Here is a 20,356-nt window from a genome sequence, read left to right as displayed (position 1 = left end):
GTCAAAGTCTCAAATATGACAATAATTATATAATTATTTTGGATTCAATTTAAAAGGAAACGCCCTGTTATCAAAGGATAATTCCACTTCAGGGTTATAATACTCGACCCCATGGTGTGACCCATTAAGTATCAAGACATTCTGATGTGTAGTTTCAAAATAAAAGCCCGTCAAAGCCTCAAATATGCGACTAATTATATAATGATTTGGGATTCAATTTAAAAGGAAACGCATGGAACTGTACATCAGAATGTCTTGATACTTAATGGGTCACACCATGGGGTCGTGTACTACAAGCCTGAAGTGGAATTATCCTTTGATAACAGGGCGTTTCCTTTAAAATTGAATCCCAAATCATTATATAATTATTGTCATATTTGTGACTTTGACTGGCTTTTATTTTGAAACTACACATCAGAATGTCTTGATACTTAATGGGTCACACCATGGGGTCGTGTACTATAACCCTGAAGTGGAATTATCTTTTGATAACAGGGCGTTTCCTTTAAAATTGAATCCAAAATAATTATATAATCAGTCGCATATTTGTGACTTTGACTGGCTTTTATTTAGAAACTACACATCAGAATGTCTTGATACTTAATGGGTCACACCATGGGGTCGTGTACTATAACCCTGAAGTGGAATTTATATATTAATCATATATAATTATTCTCATATTTGAATCTTTGGTGGGCTTTTATTTTGAAACTGTACACCAGAATGACTTGAAACTTCCTGGGTGGCAATATGAGGCGGTGTACGTCTAATATTACCCTGAAGTGAAATTAGTGTGTGGAAACAGGGCCTTGTCAGACATTTCCTTTGACGGTATTAGCTTTCAATGACTGTCTCTCGCTATGTATCAGACGAATGCTTTTATTTTGAAATCAGTTCTGAGACGCTATTACCGTAAAGCTATTATAATCACGTACAGCAAAAACACTGGGTCGGCTGTCTTGACTGTCGTTCACGATGTGTCGGCTGGCTTGACCGCAGTATCTACCAGCACCTGGACAGTCATGGAGTCACAGGACATTGTCTTGGAGTCACAGGACAGTGTACAGGACAGTCATGGAGTCACAGGACAGTGTACAGGACAGTTTTTGCTGCCACTGCTGCTGGACAATTGACCGTACATCTGTAGAACGTTTAATTTATGTCTTTTGATTGATCTTGTTTGTCTTCAGCGTGTGGGACAGCAGAAAAACTGCTTTTAACTGAGTCAGGCTGGTACTGTTTTTCATAATGTATTCTAACTTACTATGTCTAACTTATTTTCATAACTTTAGTTTGATTGCTGATAAAAATTAAATATATATATGTAAAATACATTTCCAGTAAGTAGACCGTCTATTTGTAGATGACAGTCCAAAGTCATATTTCTTTTTATTTTATTTTTTTTTTTTATCGTTTATCACTACTTAAATGTTATTTTGGCCCTACATCTGCAGGATTTTATTTAATTTGTTAGTTTTATATTTTTGTGCTCACTGTAAGAGACAGCAGCAACCATTTTAATCTACAGCTCTTTTTTCTGTTGCTTTGCTGTTAAAAACAAAATAACATTGAAATAAATATATATAATATTTTTCTCAGCGTGTACCTTTTATATTCTTTCGGGAAGTGCTATATTGTGGCCGGATGTTTCACGGCCAAGTTTCTCTACGGACATAAATAAAAGACGTGCCCGTCTACTTCCTGTTTTGTTTTTCTTTCACTCGTCTGCTGGGGTCGGGTAGATATGGGAGAGTTTGCGGGTCGAAGAGACAACCACAGCCTGCCCGTGAAGAAACGCGCACTCTTCAGACACCGGTGGACTTTATAAACTCTACAGAAGCAGCGGACGTTAACACCTGCCGCGGGGCTTCAAACACCCTCCCTCCGCGACATGGCACTCAGCTCGGGCGGCTGGGCTCCTCCAGCCCCGGTCCCTGCCTCGTCCCAACAGGCTGCATGCGGCGGCCCTGCGCTGACGCCTTGCTGCACTACTGTTTTAATGTCAGTCCGGGTTTCGGTGTGCCATTCAGGGATTCGGCCCCTGTGCCTCCCTGGAGCAGGCAGCGAGGCTCTGCGCCTCCAGCTCAGCATGGACCCGAGCCGGGCCGGAGAGTTCCGACTGGCGCTGCGAGATACGAGCGGAAACCGCAGTGTGGTGAGATTTCACACATACACCTGTGTTTAGAGTCTGTGCTGTCGTTACCCGCTTAGATATACTTGTGATGAACAACCTTACTGAATCACATTTATATTTTATATAGGGTATAGGCCCGTACACGCCATTTTATGGAGCACTACAATACAGCTCCTTACAATTCAGATCTGGGGATACATACACACCAGATTTCATTGAATGCATGTGGATATAAAGACATACAGCTGCAACACCACCCAAGACTTTGCTCTAAGTGTTCTACTGTATGATATAGAAGTTATTTTTTAGTTACCAATACTGTAGTTAAGAGGGTTTTTTAGTTTCACTTTCATTTTCATTTTTCTCATAGCCACTACACATTCAGATTTATTAGAATCATAACATCATCAGGGGAAATCTACGACTATGCACAGTGGTAAACAGCTACAGTAAGACTCTCCTGGTCTTAATGGCAAGACAGGTGGGAATTTTCTACCAGTTTCAGACTTGTATTTGTCATATAGCATGACAAGCTCATAATACATGTACCATTATAGTTGTCACTCTGTCTTGTTGAATGTCTCTATTCATCCCTTCAAATTTCTTTATAATTCAAGCATGGGACTGAGGAAGGTTGAGAAAAGTCTGACTATGTAGATCTGAGCCTGACGAGCTGAGTTTGAAGAGGACCATATTAGGTGTATGGTCTTCTGCATAGGCGTCGATTTCGGTGGGGACGGTGGGTACGCGTACCTATCAGATTTCGTCATGAGTCATTTTGTACCCACCACTTTTTTTGAAAACCTCGACCTCAATTTAGTTAAAAAAAATAAAGTTCATAACACATATAATTCTTGAGCGACAGATGCTAACAAATCCACAAAAATCTCTATCCCCCCAGGGCAGGCATAGACACAGCCGTTCTGTGTTGCAGAACTACTAAATATTGTGCTGCACAATATGACTGAAGCGCCTGCACCGTGATTCCACGGGACGGTGCGTAGGCTCAGCCGCCTGCCCGGTTCCACTATGGAACCGGTTCCTACGCAACCGGTAGGAATCGGACCGGATTAGAACACAAATTTCGGTTCCTCATTTCGGTTCCACTTAATGTGTCGACTGAAATATTTTCTCTCTGTCGCTCCGAAACGGACGTAAAAATATCACACTTTCTCTGTAGTCTACCGTTAGCTAGCTACCGTAAATGTAGGCTACTTTTAAAATGCCATATTTTCCCTCTGGGCTCACCAAAACGGACGTAAAACCCTTTCTTTGATGTCATTTTTCAGTTTTTCAAGAATCGGTTTAGGAATCCTAGTCGTTTTAAAAGTACCGGTTCGGCATCGGAATCATAAAAATCCAAACGATACCCAACCCTATTATTCAGTGTCCCAAAAGTACCCCAGAAGTGTTTTTTTTTTTTATACTGCGCAGCTCCTCTCTCCTCTCTGATGTCACGTCATGTCACATTGTCAACATGGTACATGGATACATGAAGCAGAACATAGTGGTTCATATGTGTAATGCTTTTTGAAAACTAAAGGCTTTCTTCTTCATAAAACGTATCGGACATCATCACATTTTTGTATACATTTTTATTCATTTACATTAGTAAGCTACAGGACAGCGTCTTTCAAACATGACCATGCGCGAAAGAGAAGAAAAAAAATGAATGCGTCATTGTACCCCGGCACTTCTGAAAATGCACTTCCGAATGCGTCTCTGTCCCCAGCACATTTCAAACCAAACTGACGCCCATGGTCTTCTGTTCAAAGGATAAAGCCTTTTGACTTAGGCCTAACTACATTTTTAGCCATTGGGAGAGATCTGAGACTAGCAATGTTTTCTCTCCATGTTGCATTCATCCAACGGCTTTGTTTTGTGGTATGTTATGAGCATTACAGTCCTGGAGAGACTGGTTCAAGCTTCTTAAATGTGATGTTTTGCTGCTTTTCCTTGTCATATCTTATTGTAACCTTAATATTGTCTTGGGGTTTTGGACTTTTGGTTGAATAAAACAAAGAATTTCTGTACATCATCTTGGGCTTAGGGAACTTACAGTGGGCATCTTTAATTATTTTCTGTCATTTTCTTGACAAAACGCTTAATTAAGCCTGGTCTGGTGTACCGGATGTACTGTACAGTGCTGGAATAAAGCCTCAGGCATTTTTCTCCCATTCTGCTATCTCCGCTATCTATTGTGCAAGGGCATCATCGCTGCATCTGGAGCTTAGCACCGCCCAAAACGATTGTGATTGGTTTAAATAAATGCAAACGAGCCAGAGCGTTTTTTTCCCCCCCTATCCCAGCATGAGGAGCGGTGTAGCCAGACCATACTCCAGCGCTGATACAGCGCTATGGAGATAGTTCTGGCTATGCAAGACTAAATCGAGCAAGCCCTACTCAGTTGCTAAACCAGTAGCCGTTTTTTTGTCTTTAGACTGTTAATGTCAACTATGGTTTCCTGTTTGCTAATTCCATTCTTCAGGTTACCTAAGATAATCTCACTGCTGACACACATTTCAGTACAAGGATGAGTTCTTCTCTTTCAGTATCAGGGGTGATTACTGTCCAAACTGCAGACACACATGCTTGATCATGTGTGAAGTGAAGTTGACCATACTTTGAACTCTGCCTGTCTCACCAATCATCCAAACTTTTCCCTCAAATCTGTCCTTTGTTTTGTCAAGTTCACTATGTTGACATTGTTATCCTAACAAATCTGACAGGCTCGGTTTTGGCTTTTCATCTTGGTAGAATCTCAACTCAGACAGATTTCCCCTTAACAATTCGGATGCTTTTTGATTTGCATACTTATACTTTGATCCCAGCTTCTTTTAGCTGGTCTGTCTGAGCTGGCAGACTGTTCGTATACAGTCATATCAGAGTATAAAAACACTCTCTGGCAGGTGGAAAATTCCCTTTGCTGCTTTTGTCTACCCATGACAGACTTCAATGCCCTAATGATGCCACAGTGAATGTTAGAGGGCAGATTATGTGTAATCTCATCTGCTTTCCTTTTCTTATACTAATACTCTTGTTTGCACCAACATTTTGTATTTTGTTTTTCAATGTTCATGACAAATGTAATGGTGGATACAAATAATTAAGAAAAGGCTAACAGCAATGTGTATTTGCAAATGCCCCAGGCTGCCTTAATGCTGAAAAGCTAAAACGATGATTTGATTAATCGATTCGTCCATGAACAGTAAAGTAATCTGCATCTATTATAACAAATACAAAGTTTGGGCCACTTTTAAAAGTAAAAATACCAAACATTTGCTAGTTCCATCTTTCAAATGTGAAGATTTGCACCTAAATTGAATATCTTTTGGATTTTGGACTGTTGGTCTCACAAAACAATCAAAATGAAAATGTCACCATGGGTCCGAGACATTGTAATGGGAATTCTTCATAGACTAAATGATAATCAATTAATTCAGAAAAGAATTGGTAGATGAATCAATAATGAACATACTTGTTTTTCAAAATTAATTCTTGATTTAATTAATAATTGTTGAATAATTGTTGTTGACCACCTGGCAAGAAATCAATATGAGATTTCTTTTAATTTGATCGGTTTAGGATTAATTGGTACAACTTTTTCGTTTCTTTTTGTAATAATTTCTTATTTACCTTTTTTTTTTTTTTCTTTCTTACAAACTGTCCCTGCAGAATGACGAGCCATTTGAGGTTAGGGCTGCACGATATGAGGAAAATATGCGATAACGTTGTTGAATATCGCGATAACGATATAACTTGTGATAAATAACAGATAGTAAAGTGTACTCAGTTCTGCCTTTCTGTTGCTTTCAATATTGTGCTAAAATACAACAAATTGCTTGTTGAATTCAATACAAATAAAAGGAAATCATTTCTAACATTGTTTTATTGAACAAATTGAACATTGAATTGAACATAAAAGGGACCACTGAAAAAAGAGTGACAGCTTTATTTTAATGTGCAGTTTTATACTGATATTTTCTTTTAACTAACACAACAAATCTGGTAGTGTCTATTGCGATGTCGCAGCCTTTTGCAATGTGTATATTGTGCCAGTTGATATTGCGATGACGATTTAAAAAAAAAACAACAACAAAAAAAAAAAACGATATATTGTGCAACCCTATTTGAGATGAATTTGTTTTTATTTCCCCCCCTCAGTTCATTGCAGAGTTTGACCTGCGCTCGGTGCAGTACGAGGTGAAATCCCCTCGCTGCCATGAGATGCGTCTCGCCGCTCCGCCTCATGACTGCATCCGCTTCAACTTCCGCTGCGACCGCGAGGCCGAGGAGTGGGCCACCGTGGTGATGTCATCACTCAGAGAGGCACATCGAGGTCCGTTTGACACCTATTTTCTCTGTTCCCCAACCTGCTCCTTCATTAATATCACAGTCGAACATAAATGTAACCATTATTGCAAAAAAACAGAATAAGATTTGGATTATATCTGTTGAAAAACAGCATAACACTGATAATGATGCTGGCTCAATCATTTTAGAGAAAAACACAAACTTAACTCATAAGTGTTTCAACTATCAAGCCTAAATATGTAGAGTATCTAATTTTAAATGACTATAAAATATGAAATACTATTACAAAAAAATTAGTAAAGCAACACGGCATGCCATCTGTGGCCCCAGGTAAAGGGGATAAATCAAGAAATTTGAGGAAAATTTAAAAAGACTGCCTACAAGCAAAGTAAAAATTGAAAGGACAAATAAGTGTCCTCAGATATAAAATAAAGAGACCAGGTGCATTGTACCTTAAGCTCTTTAGAAACAGACAGTTATGTCCAATTTTCAAAATAAAACGACATGTGCGCTGTGGGTGCTGTAAGGCTGATTTGAAGGCAAAACCAATAGCATAGAAAAGCATGAAGCGTGCTACTACGAGAAACTAATTAAAACAAATGAAATGCATGAGTGTCTGTGACCTTAATACAACTGAGACAAGAATACCATTAAAACCTTTTCTCTGTTATTAAAGGATTTTGCTGAAAACGTACGTTGGGCCGTTATCAGCCAAGTGCAGTTAAAATAAATATTGATTTATGTAGGTGTGAGTTGGAAAGCCTATCATTGAAGCACTTCTGTAACAGTTCCTTTTTGCTTCTCTGACAGTTGCAAATATTAACACATGCGAATCAGATGGCAGACACGAGGACACAGCAGCAGCTATGGAGCAGTGGAGCTCCGCATCGCTGCCGCTCACAGGTGGGTGTCTTCCGTTTCCCGTCATGCGTTTTCTCTTTCTCTGTTTAAGAGCATGCTCTTAAAAACGTCACTTTTGATCGCTAATTATTATTATTTTTTTTTAGAGGAGCTGTGCTTGGAGCTCGCCAGGGCGATTGAAGCAGGCGATACTCAAGCGGCTTCCCAGCACGCGTCCGCTCTGGCTCGGCAAAAAGCAGTGCTGACGATTCAGCTGTCTGAAAAGAACTACGCAGAGGGAGAGATCAGGTGAGAAATGAAAAGTTCCGGGCTGAGGAGTTATTGCTTCCGGGTTATGTGTTTTTTGCAACTTATAGTGCCGTATATCTGTGTTTCAGTTTATCTGTGGTAGTGGAGGATGTCTCGTCATCCTGTTGTTTCACAGTGAAAGTCTTTCCTTACATGACCGTGGCTGCACTCAAGCAACAGGTTTGAAAATTGTCAGTTAACCAGAAAAAATGCAATCGGTGCAGTAGGTTTTCATTCACTAACTCCCACCACTCTCGTTCTTCAGGTGTTTCTCGAGTATGGTTTCCATCCTCGTGTACAGCGCTGGGTGATTGGTCAGTGCTTGTGCACCGAGCTGAGGTCGCTGGCCTCCTACGGGGTGCAGAAGGACGGTGATACGGCGTACCTCTACCTGATCTCCGCCCGACAAGCCCGCATCACCCGTCAGCTGTTCCAGCAGGACCTGGAGAGCGCCCTCCTCGCCCCACCGCTCCCACCGGGCAACGGCCTAACCTCCCAAGACTGGAGGGGTTACAGCACCCTGCCCTCAAGGCTACCCCACAGCAACCAGGGTGAGTTTAACAAATGTACCTTTTCTGTCACAGTTTAGGTAGTCTCGCATTGCCAGACCTATCTCCACAGCGCCGTGTCAGTGCTGGAGTATGGTCTGACTACACCGCCTATCTATTCAGGGATAGGGGAAATAATGCTCTGGCCTGTTTGTATTTCTATAAACCAATCACAACCATCCTGGGTGGCGCTTAGCAGGGATAGACTGATTATCAGCCCTGGGCGATTATCCGGGCGAGCCCTTTCCTTTATTGTGTTATATATCTTTTTGTGCATGTTATAGGTTTACAAAGTGAAAAAGCCCAAAGTCCACCCCAAAGGGACTTACCATCTTCCAGAGAAAACACTGTTCACAAACTGCTCCAAACAGCTCTACTGTAGTCCAGCCTTTACTTCTGTGACAAACGTGCGTCACTTTGTAACACGTTATAATGCTCGCCTAGCTGCTAGCACAGCATACCCTCATACTCTGCTTCTGACTGGCTAGTAGTCCTTACCTAGGTACTGAGCATGTGCGACTCCCAACAAAGATGGTACAGAAGTGAGATGCCTCACTCTGTAGCTAAAACAGAGCTCAACACACAGGGTGAAAAGAGGAGCTGCAGCAATGTGCAGTACAACAAATATATGGTGTTTTCTGAAAATTAAACCACATAAACCTATTCTGGTACCTCTAACCTCTAAATACAATTATGAACCTGAAGATGAGCATAATATGAGCACTTTAATCGATTAGTTGTTTGGTCAAGAAAATTGTGAAAAATGTCGGATCAGTGTTTTCCAAAGCCCAAAATGACTTCCTCAAATGTCTTGTGTTTTTCCACAACTCAAAGATATTCAGTTTACTGTGAAGAAACTAGAACATATTCACATTTAAAAAGATGGAATCAGAGAACTTTTTCCTTTTTTCTCATAAAAAGCAGTCCGATTAATCGATTATGAAAATAGTTGGCGACTTAATTTAATAGTTGACTTATTGATTTATCTTTGCAACTATTAACCTGATTAAACCAACCTGACTACACTGGGGGGGTCGCAACTCGAAAAGGTTAAGAACCACTGGACTGGAGACTTCAGTCAGCCATTAACCGCAAAAGATTTGCAGCCAAGTTTGAAATAAAATGTCTTCTCTAATCCTAAAAGGGCAGTGCAAGAATTGGACCCCTACAGCATACTACAGTACTACAGAGGTTTTTGTTTAAAACTCTATAAAACTTAATTTCCTTCAGTCCTTCCTTCCTACATTGTTCATCGGTTGCTAACGTAAACATTCACTTTAATCTTGTAGTCACTGTTTGATTTCAAATGTGCTTAAGTGCAGCAGAAACACCAAAAACAAATGTCACTGTCCAAATATGTTCTGACTCATTGTAAATACTACATCCAAACTAGAGAAAGTACAGCTCTGTAAACAGTTTTTTTGTGTGTGTGTCAACGTCAGGGAGCACAGGTGGAGGAGGCGATAGACCAGGTGATATCAAAGATGTTCTGGACATTGAGAATCTGCAGCTGAACGATCATACCAACAAAGCCAGTAAAACACAGGTACGTTAGCAGTCGATATATTGTTGGAAAAGCAGTAGACACAATAGGAGTACATATAAAAACTAGTTTGGTTATAGTGGGAGTTTAGCTTTTTACTCAGACAAAATCATGGGTGCCTTTTTGTATGACATGTGTGCATTCCAATGGTATGTTGAATCAAATGAAGCTAAGCTAGGCTAATGCATAAAGAATAGGCATAGATGAAGAAAATGCTTTGGTGAGCTTGTCTGACTTTGTGTTTAAAATAGTATAAATAGCCAAATGATTCCTTCTTAAATCTGTTTTAACTCACCTCCTCTCAGCAGACAGAGTGGGCTTGTCCCTCATGCACTTTCATCAACAAGCCTTCCCGTCCAGGCTGTGAAATCTGTGCTACAGCCAGACCTGACGCACACATCCAGCAGGTACTGCATCATATCTAGCGTTCAATACCTTTTTTTTTTTTGTACTACTCTTTGTAACATTTTCCCTCAGTGGCAGTCGCCTCTTTTTATGTCTTATATTCTCTCCCAAAGGAGAAAGGAAGGAGAGAGGATCGAGGAGAGTTCGGTTTAAGCAGCAGCTGACTGCCCTTCGTCGATGTCAGGTCGCCATGTCTCACTCACTCTCACACACACACACACACACACACACACACACAGAGAGTAAGGATGATAAACAACAAAATACTCACATAAAGACTGTCAAGTGCACTGAGAGTCGTCTGACAGCTGGAGCGATTGAAGCACTGTAGCATGACAGAGCTGCGCTGGTCTAGGCTCAGACGATGAACTGCAGACAGCGTCCGATTTGACCGGTTATGTGGACATGACCATGACATACAGTACATCTGAATTTGGCCAGCTCTCTTTATTTATTTTACATGGATTGTGTGTGATGCAAACACAGACGGCCTAATATTTATTTTAGGTGAGAGAGTTGATGGACATTCTTTGCATTTGACGCAGCTGAAATTGAGGGAATGTCATACTTTCAGTTTCTGCCAACTGTGAAGTGAGAGAAAAGGTGACTCCTTGTGCAATACCCTGTTCTGTTTGTTCATTTGCCAAAATGTTGGTTTGAAAACAAAACAAAATAGAAGAAAAAAAAAAGCCATGGGTGAGAAGAAGTGTGTCACGTTTACAGGGTTGTCAAGTGCTTTTATTTTTTTATAACATTGTATTAAGTGTATTATTTTTAACAAAATTCATTGAGTAATTGATGTACATTTTAGCGTTGATCAAATTTGACTCAATTCCCTGTGAGCTGTGACGGCAATGGAACAATGTTTTCAGTACATAATGTAAAATCTTGCATTACCGGAATAAACATAACGGAATTGAACAAATCCTGTTTGTCTATCAATAATACTTCTGATGTATGTAGTAATTGATTACACACAAATTGTGTGTAGTGTACAGTTTAAAGGATTTAACAAATGAAATTAAGTTTACTCATCAGGAGTACTACTCAATCTGGGATACACTTACTAGTGTCTGTGGCTCTGGGGGGGAACTTTTGAAGTCTAACAAAATAACCATGTCAACAGGGTTATGTTTCAGATAATTTCAAATTTTTTTGTGGAAAACCTGCGTTTCAAACTTGGTACATGGAGTTTGAAAGAACGCCATTATGGCCACGTTCGTGTCATATTGAAGTTATTCTAAGTCCGAGACTCCCAGTTTCTGGCTTGTAAATAGAATTCCTGTCAACATCCAAGTCCTCATTACGTCTAGGAAACAGATTTTTCAAAGGTTGTTGTTCATTGTAATTAAACCCAAATGTAATGGCGTTATATTGTCAGTATTTGAATCCTAACACGACCAACTCTAATCATACAACAGTCTTGATCACGTCAACGCTTGCAAGTCAAAACACTGAAGGCTTTCCCAGGTTTTATGACTTCTTATGTCATTAAGTACAGCAATATGCTTGAAACATAGGAAACTTTTTCAGTATTTTAATTTGGCATTAATAAATATGAAATAAACATGTTTCAAAGAAAGTCATCAAAACAAATATAAAAATATAAGATGCAGTGATGGCTTGTTCAACAGATGCAGATGTACAGACATCTTAAAGGAGGCAGACGACCGACCAACCTACCAGGTATTTTCTTCCATTTCAACAGCTGTTTCCTGTTTTCCTGTCATCTTCTATCCATTACCATCCTGCCTGACAAAAAAAGAAGCTAAAAACAATGCAGTAATTGTCTTTATGTACCTCAAATAAATTTACAAAAAAATCCATAAAACATTTTACCATAAGCAACCCAACCATGACAAATTACAGCTACTTGTGAAACGATCGCACCCTCTTTCACTTAACATAAATGTTCAGTAAAAAAACAGTCCATTCTGCTTAGTTTAACAAGAAAAGCCTGTTTTTTTTCCTCCACTGTTTTAAGAATGAAATACTAACAAAATGTCCACAAAAAAAGGTCAACTATAGATATTCCTCCTTTTCAAACTGTCCAGTGGATTTAACTGTCATTCACATTTTACCTAGTGAAGACAAACCTGAGAACACCTCAGAGGTTGTTTTTTTATCCTCCCAATAACATCCTTCAGTAGTCCTGTATGACTTGGCATTTATTTCCAGAAGAGGATGTTCCAGAAAAGCAGCCAGCAAGGATAGACCAGCAGGGCTATGAGTGGGTAAACCAGAGAGCCGTACAGGGAGTGGTCCAGGATGCCCTGCGAGATGACTGATAGGAAGAGCATCCAACCGTCGATGAAGCTGACAGGCATTTCCTGCAGCTCTTGGAAGAAAAAGACAGAAAAGAGGAGCGTGCATGCTGGGCTGAGGATGACCAGGATAAAGGCTGATAGAATCCTAAGGGGAGAAGAAGAGAAAAGTAAGGTTTTCTTCTATTTGACTTAACACATGGCAGTACAGAGCTAAGACCAAAAGACACTGTGCAGGTGTTTTACTTTGGTACGTGCGGTGTGACGAAGGCAGCCACGGGCACCAGGGTGAGAGCCAGGATGAAGCCCAGGGAGAAGTTGATGAGGGCGGTGCAACCCAGCAGCACAGCCAGGTACAGCACAGCCACCAGCTTCAGCACTTTCCAGCCCTGCTCCGTCCCCTCGCCTGACAGGAGCCTTCGACAAACGGCATGAAAACAGCTTCAGCATCATTCTCAACTGGCTCAGTTCTTTTTGGTCTCGGCTAACTAACGTGCGCGTTATGGTAACTTTCAGCTCGTTGACAGAAGAACTATGGGCTCGATAACATTTTGAGCTTGTGGCATGATGTCCAGGAATAACTTTAAAGCCTGAGGTTGTCTATCACATTTTATAATCCTGTCGAAAAAATAGTTCTGCAAGAGAAATTCTAATTTGTAAATATGTAAAAAGATTTGGAGTTGAAGTAAAAAAAAAAAGTCTGAATAAAATGTGTTCACAAAGTATATCAACAATAAGGTCACACACTCAGGGCCACAAAATGTGTGTGTGTGTGTGACTGTGTGTGTCTCACAGTGCTGGAACTTTGAGTACAGTTTTCTGCTTTTAATCTGTTCTCACATGTTCACAAAAGCAGCTGTTTTTTCAGATTACTCATTGTTAATATGATTGGTGCATTCATATTTCATGTAAAAAAATTGGGTGATATAATCTGGGAAATTAAGGAAATGAGAGCTTTTGTACATTACACTCTGCTACTGTAGCTACCTGTGTGTGTTATGAGGCAAAGCCAGGCCTGCTGTGTAAATAGCAATAGCTGTCAGGACCACAGCCTCGGTCTCAGACACCGGGAAGTGTTCCACAGCCACCTCCTGAAAACCGATCGGCAGCGTGTACAGAGCTACTCCAGTCAGATGGCTGATCACCAGAGGAGTCAGCACTGACAGCACTCCTGGACTGGACATCTGAGAGGGAGCAGATTTGATTAAAGTGCTGATTTAATAGACTCAAAATAAGTAGTTTACGTTTCCGACCCGTTTGTCATATTGTGTGTCTAACCTGCTCAGTGTCAGCGACTCCATCTTCTGTTCTTGGTGGTGGAGTCGCAAGTTGAACCCACAGGTCTAAGGCCTGTATCATAGTCAAGGACAAATTTGACATTCAAGCACATATCAATAACAATATATAATCAATAACCTGGGCTACAATCAGGGTAGGTCTACATGCATGCCGTGTGTAATTAATTTGCTTTTCTCTGTCATATTTTAAAATGACATCAAACTAAGTAAAATGATTGTGAAAGGATACACGAAGCAGCAGAATGACGGCGAGGAGGCCGAAGGCTGGCATGTAGTAACCAATGGAGACAAAGTGAGAGAGGGACGGCATGAGGTAGAAGAAGTAGGACTGGTGTAGGCGCTCTAGGAGGTTATTCAGCTTACGATACATTCCCTCCAGAAGCCTAGAGGATATTCAGTAAGACACAATAAAACCAGTAATTAGGGGCCCACTTACGAAGGTGAGATCTACAAAAAAAGGGCACATAAACTTAAATACAAACACTTGCTCTGACCTGCCAATGGTGGTGGTGTCACTCTTGTACTGACGGAAACTGTTGATGCCCTTGATGGTGGCAGCCTCAATGTGGTATCGCAGGAAAAGGCCATGATCCCCCCAGGGCCGCCCACTGGCCTGCTTCATCACCATCAGCATCATGGTCTGGACTGAGTGGCTGTAGCCAGACACACTGTCCCAGTCATTCCTCTGCAGCTATAAAAAAAAAAAAACAACCTTGTGTTATCTAACCATTCTGCTCACCAAACATAGAAAATGTGTTGGGTTTCTACTGCATCTCGTCACAAGCCTTCACCTTGCCCTGGATGGTGCAAAGGACTCCGATCTTCTGACAGAAGGCATAGAAGAGGTTGGCTAAATCCAGGTTGGGTAGCTGGCCATTGAGGCCTTCCAGTACCAGGTCCAAACTGGTGATGACATCGCTGCTGAGCTCCAGGGACAGAGCTGCCTGTATTGAACCACCGCGACCTTGAAGTGGAGACCAGTCCATACCTAGATGCACCATTACAGAGGACACGTCAATTGAAAATGCAGTCACGTATGGGAATGATTCAATACTTCCACAGTAGCGCCGAGATCGAAAAGTGGGCGCTGATCCCTTGGCGGCACATGCCGCTCATTACAGCAGCATTTGCCGGTGGTTGATGGCTTTGCCACTGTGACAGCGGCATAAACCGATCCCCTGCCGGCACTGGCCGGTTGTGTTCCACTGGCACACCGTTCAACGGCAGGTGGCCGTTTGGGTCTCTGGTGTCTGAATGAGAGAAATTAATTAAAGCTGCTACTGACCAGCCGGGCTGCTCATCTTTATTTTTACAGATAGAGTGGACACAAAGCGACGCACAGGTCTGCTCCAGAGCTCTGTGTGTCACGTCACGGCAAAACGGGAACTTCAACTTTGTGTTGCTTACAACAACTAGCCTTATGACATTCGGGGCTACAATAAAAACATTCGGGGCTGAAGCCCTGCACAAATGACCTGGCGATGCCGATGGTAATATTGGTGCACATAGATACTGAGACTGACCAACACTAGCTGCGTGCTAGTAACGTTATAGGCTATATATAAACTAATCCACTGGTGGCACATGCTGCTTACTACAGCGGCATTTGCCGGTGGCTGATGGCATATGCCACTTTTGTACAGTGGCATAAACCGATCTGGCGTAGGGCTGGGCAATATTTTGATATTATATTGATATTGTGATATGAGGCTAGATATCGTCTTAGATTTTGGATATCGTGATATGACATAAGTGTCTATATATGTATAGTCTTTTACTGGTTATAAAGGCTGCATTACAGTAAAGTGATGTACTTTTCTGAACTTACCAGACTGTTATCGCTGTTCTATTATTTGCCTTTTCCTCACTTAGACATTATGTCCACATTACTGATGATTATTTATCTAAAATGCAGTGTGAAGATATTTTGTTAAAGCACCAATTGTCATATATCGCAGCAATATTGATAGATGTATTTGGTCAAGAATATCGTGATATCTGATTTTCTCCATATCGCCCAGCTCTAATCTGGCGGTACTGGCCACTCACTACACCGACCAGTCACGATGGCTGATGGCATATGCCACTGGTTCGTTATACATCCATAGAATAAACTACTACGGTAGCGAATTAAGCCAACAATAACCATGTTAGCGCATGTTAGCTCTAATACTTTGGGTACATCTGCAAGAATATATGAAATTACTTAACTCTTTGTCACTGACCGCTGCCCAACTTCCACCTGCCATTAAACAGTGTGCCGGTGGAACACAACCGGCAAATGCCGCTGTAGTGAGCGGCATGTGCCGCCAGGGGATCGGCATATGCCTACGTACCAAAGTGGCTGACCATCAGCTGATTCGATCTCGGCGTCACTCTACTTCCAAGGGATTTTTTTTTAATGTGTTTTGTAACTGTGTGATTACCTGTAGTGTTGGTGTGGTGGTAGCCCTCCAGCCAGGCCTGCATACCAATCAGATCATGCTCATTCACAAGGAAGATGATGTCCTTGGCCCAGTAAACCTGATCTGTTGAGAAACGCAGCAGTCATTAAAACAAGAATGAATGGCATTCAAATGGTGGAGAGAGATGTGGGTTCTGTACTCACTCCTGAAGTACTGTGCCAAGCCAAGTAGCAGCCCCACTGCCTGGTTGTTGTTATCGCCTGGGGTGCAGGGGGCACTCAGCACCAGGGCTTCAGTCCGCGGAGCTCTCGGGGCCCGGAGGATCCCATATACATTTGTGCCTTTTACCAGCTGAAAGGATAGAGTAAGATAAACAGGAGGATAGAAATAATATTAAAATAAGTCAGTCTTGCTCGTATTTCAGTTCCCAATGTGAGCAAAAATGGGTCCTTAATACTTCAATCACAAACTTACATATCTCTCTTTGTTTTCATCAGGGAAGGGCAGCGTGCGAGAGAACCTCTGGGTAAACACCTCCAGCCCTCGAGCCTGCATGGTCTTCACCAGCCAGTCCACTGGCATCCCACTGCAGAGAAACAACTGGTAACATTAGACTGGTGGAAGACTCACACATGTGAAAATGAATAGTGTATAAATAGTGTGACAGCTCAGTTGTCTAAAGCAACAAAATAACCAGTGCTGGCTGTTTACCTCACCATTTGGCCCAAATCAGTGCAGACCTCCATGCTCTTGAAAAGCAGTCATAATGTCCAAATCTGTGACAAACTTTTTCACACCATGTCGGATCATGTTTGTGTTTCTTACCCTACTTTCTTCTTATGAGCTGAAAACTCTCTGCCTGTGGCCAGCGCCCTCTCCCCTGCTGGGAAGCGCTCCTCCACCATGGTAGACCCCATGGCATTCTCTGACATGTATGTCCGCAGAGTGAAAGGCTCAAACGCTAACCCCATGAACCAGGCCACACCCGCCATGTAGCAGACCACACTACGATGGATGGAATTAAAAGACATAAATCATTAAAGTTATAAGCACATGTGCACATTGGCATTTGAGATATAATTTAGGCACATTAATGTTTCAGTGACTAAAAACTTACCAGATTGGGGCATTGAGGCGGGTTAGCAGGCTGATCAAAGCCCGTCTCCTGTTTGGGTCAGACAGCAGTCCCATGTTGTTGTCCGTTGTAACGTAAAGCCTGGATACACTGGAACCTGAAGGCAACACACGCACGGTAACACTGACGTTACCTACCAACTAGCTACACACTTGAATTCGTGATGAAAGATCAATTATTAATTAGGCAGACAGCCACAAAAATAGCTATGTTTTTTTTCTGTATCTGACGGTCCAATATGTATATGCAAGTAATTATATGCGTTTCCATCATATACAGTTCGAGCTGAGAAATCGTTTTTCTGCCTCCCATTGTCGTTGGATCCATTGACAGCTAGCTTGTTGCTAGCTAGCTAGCTGGCCGGCTTCGCGAGATGGTAAACATTTAAACTGTTCCTCTGCAAAGGTGATTATTAACAATTACGTGGTTACTCTTTTAAATATTTCCCATATGAATAAAGACATACCCGTTTCCAGTGTCACATCCACCTGCAGAGGTGGGGCTTGATCAACCGCTGCTAAATGCTTTCAATTTCCTTGTTCCTGCGGTAACATTATGTGGCGGACTGACTTCCGGTCAAAAATATTTTTTTATTAATAAAAAATAAAATATTTAATCCCACCGAATAAAAACCATAGACTGTATAATATAGTCTATGATAAAAACACATTATGTAACACAAATTACATCATAAAAAAATTGAAAATAAAACAAAGGAAGAAAATTCCTTCTCACAATATTAAATTGTCCCAGATATATACAAATCATTTTTAGTAAGGTTATTATATTGCCCTTCCACAGCCATTAAAAATGGCCATAAACCATTTGGTTTATATGTGTATTAAATGCCAATTTCGTACAGTATATATGTTATATACCCATTTCAGATTTTTTTTGTTTGCATTTCCAAAATGAATTCTAAAAGTTATGGATATATCCACTTTATTAGTTTACAAACAATGCTGACGTACACAAACATTTAACAGCCTCTAAAACATTAATAACTCCATATTTGTTGTTGTAGTCCTATTTTGTAGTTTTTTTTATGGTGGCTAGTGGCTACCATTATGTGTGTATTAAGCTTGAGGATTGTACCTTTTAATACTTAAATGCAACACCTCACAAATGAACAAGCAACACACAAATGATGCAGAGTTGACATATTTATAGCTTCACCACACATATACTGAACAAAAGTATAATTGCCATGAATACTTGAAAAAAACATTCATTCCAAGATTCTCCCATCATTTCTCTCCATTCCAGTCTGCAACCAAAACCAGTCTAGATGTTCACCCCTCCTCCCTGCATCACTCTCCAGAGAGCACAGAAACTTCTTGGAGATGTTGTCGCACCACTTCATCCAGCACCTTGCTCACCCCTTTACAAGCTGTCATGGCAGCTTCAATCAGAGACTCTAAGTGATCCTGATGTAGTCTGGCGTCCATCTGCAGCAGAGCGATCTGTCCGCCGCGGGGCAGCAGTGCTAAGGCCAGAGAGCTCACTCCTCCACTCTCCTCTGCATAGCAAAGGTCAGCGAGGGGCGTCTCATCCACAAACCCGACCGTGCAGGCACACACATAGTCCCGCATGGGGATGCCGGCATCAATCACCGCTAGAGTGGCAGCATTTACACACACACTGTAGTTACCTCCGTCTGACTGCAGAATCTGTTTGGAAAGAATTTTTAAATATTATAATAATTATTCTAACTATTTGTATTGTTCCCAAGATGGGGATCCCAACACTATAAATCTGCAGCACCTTCATTGTTTAACATTTACCTTGACATAGATGTCTATCTGAGAGCGTGGGTAGAGCTGGGTCATCACAGCAGCTTCAAATGTCTGCTTGAGGTGGAGGCTCATCTCAGTTGACTTGCGGTCTCCGTGTGGCCTCCTCTTCCTCTCTGCTGTGCTGAATGTGGCCATGCTGTACTGACAGTTGATAACAGCTCGATCATGACGAATTCGGCTGCGTGCACCTCGTATCTAGGGGTGACAATCAAAACATCTATTTTTATTTAGTTTGCAGTGGTGTTGAACGAGACTCCTTTTTTATATTGAGAGGTGTTTCTATTGTATTGCCCATCCTATTTAGAAACATGGGGGGTGGGGGGGTATTAGAATCACATTTCAATATATTGCAGTCTATGTATCAAAAATATTTGTATCAATATTGTGATACTGATTTGAACCAACCATGTAATTACTATACATTACTATATTAGGCTGTTAGTCAAATGCAGTTAAGACTAATTTAGGCATTCATTTGTGCTATGACAACTTATGATGGGCATTTTGGGAAGTATTGTTCATGTTCAAAACATACTGGACGGTCCAAGACAACAGCAATGGCAATAACCTGCTGTTGCTTTGAATGGCATTTCCTTTGGACACATGCAAATAACAAATTTCCTTCTAACACAGTTACTGTATATTTACCCACTTCGGGCTAACGAAGACTGCCCAGCTTTACCGCTATTATAAATGCTTGCTTAACGTTAACTGGCCCACCCCTCCATCCCTTTGCTAAGTTACTTACTTCATGTGGGCCGTAAACCACAGCCAGAGCTTTCGTGTTTCCCTGCTCTAAATACGCAGAGCCGTCGGCCTGAGCGAACACACCCATTCGGGCCTGAACCTTCCGCAGCTCGGTGGCTTTTCTTCCATCTAAACGGTATCCCTGATCAGACAACAGCTCCAGGCCCGCCATGTTTCCGCAAACTTCGAATGAACAGCAACGCAACGACCCACGTGTCTGCCGCTCTACTACATTACCCATACACCCACTCACTTGGAGGACTACGGCAAAACAAAAAGCCCAAAAATACCAAGTTTGGATTATTAATCAAATGGGAAGGCAGTTTTGCCAAGTAAAGTCATATTCATTCAGTTTAAAACATATGTATATAAGACGTAACTTATTTCTCTACATTTAACTCCCTTTTTATTGCCTAAAAGACAATGTTTCTTTGTATATTTACATTTTAATTTGGTCCTCTGGTGTACATTGTTGGATCTCTTCTTTTACTTTTGTTACTGTTAATTCATCTTTTTATATTTATTAACTTTTCATTTACTTTTAACTGTCACACCTTTGACACTTTAATTTTATATCTGAGTTTCATGCTTCCTGTGAATGTATGTCTTGTTTCTGCA

General features: G+C 41.3%; 3 protein-coding genes across 6 annotated transcripts; 1 reads left to right on the top strand and 2 right to left on the bottom strand.

Moving 5' to 3' along the window:
• Positions 1-1,674: 1,674 nt before the first annotated feature.
• LOC116046019 (SHANK-associated RH domain interacting protein) lies at positions 1,675-12,096 on the top strand. Of its 4 annotated transcripts, none has more exons than XM_036005276.1 (9): positions 1,675-2,155; positions 6,299-6,473; positions 7,259-7,351; positions 7,456-7,597; positions 7,687-7,777; positions 7,863-8,148; positions 9,588-9,691; positions 9,997-10,095; positions 11,728-12,096. In XM_036005276.1, the coding sequence occupies exons 1-9, from the start codon at positions 1,892-1,894 to the stop codon at positions 11,863-11,865; spliced, it is 1,392 nt and encodes a 463-aa protein (XP_035861169.1). In that variant the 5' UTR covers positions 1,675-1,891; the 3' UTR covers positions 11,866-12,096. The 4 variants fall into 4 exon arrangements, with proteins under 4 accessions (XP_035861169.1, XP_035861168.1, XP_031149990.1 ...); XM_036005275.1 differs by having other exon boundaries at positions 9,994-10,095; positions 11,728-12,095; XM_031294130.2 differs by lacking the exon at positions 11,728-12,096 and adding an exon at positions 10,207-11,018 and having other exon boundaries at positions 1,676-2,155.
• Positions 11,615-17,782, bottom strand: gpaa1 (glycosylphosphatidylinositol anchor attachment 1). The gene is made up of 13 exons (XM_031294127.2): positions 17,662-17,782; positions 17,178-17,292; positions 16,886-17,065; positions 16,535-16,646; positions 16,264-16,411; positions 16,082-16,183; positions 14,447-14,643; positions 14,150-14,346; positions 13,885-14,038; positions 13,636-13,707; positions 13,345-13,541; positions 12,604-12,774; positions 11,615-12,505 (listed from the first exon to the last, which is right to left on the bottom strand). The coding sequence occupies exons 2-13, from the start codon at positions 17,249-17,251 to the stop codon at positions 12,262-12,264; spliced, it is 1,848 nt and encodes a 615-aa protein (XP_031149987.2). The 5' UTR covers positions 17,252-17,292; positions 17,662-17,782; the 3' UTR covers positions 11,615-12,261.
• Positions 17,783-18,255: 473 nt separating this feature from the next.
• On the bottom strand, positions 18,256-19,996 carry exosc4 (exosome component 4). Its single transcript, XM_031294126.2, has 3 exons — positions 19,740-19,996; positions 18,980-19,186; positions 18,256-18,865 (listed from the first exon to the last, which is right to left on the bottom strand). Exons 1-3 carry the CDS (start codon positions 19,977-19,979, stop codon positions 18,506-18,508), a joined length of 807 nt encoding a protein of 268 aa, XP_031149986.1. The 5' UTR covers positions 19,980-19,996; the 3' UTR covers positions 18,256-18,505.
• Positions 19,997-20,356: the final 360 nt, after the last annotated feature.

Source organism: Sander lucioperca, chromosome 9 (genome assembly GCF_008315115.2).
Source record: "Sander lucioperca isolate FBNREF2018 chromosome 9, SLUC_FBN_1.2, whole genome shotgun sequence".
Lineage (NCBI taxonomy): Eukaryota > Metazoa > Chordata > Actinopteri > Perciformes > Percidae > Sander > Sander lucioperca.
Note: the sequence above shows the minus strand (reverse complement) of the source record. Positions and strands in the feature narration are given on the sequence as shown.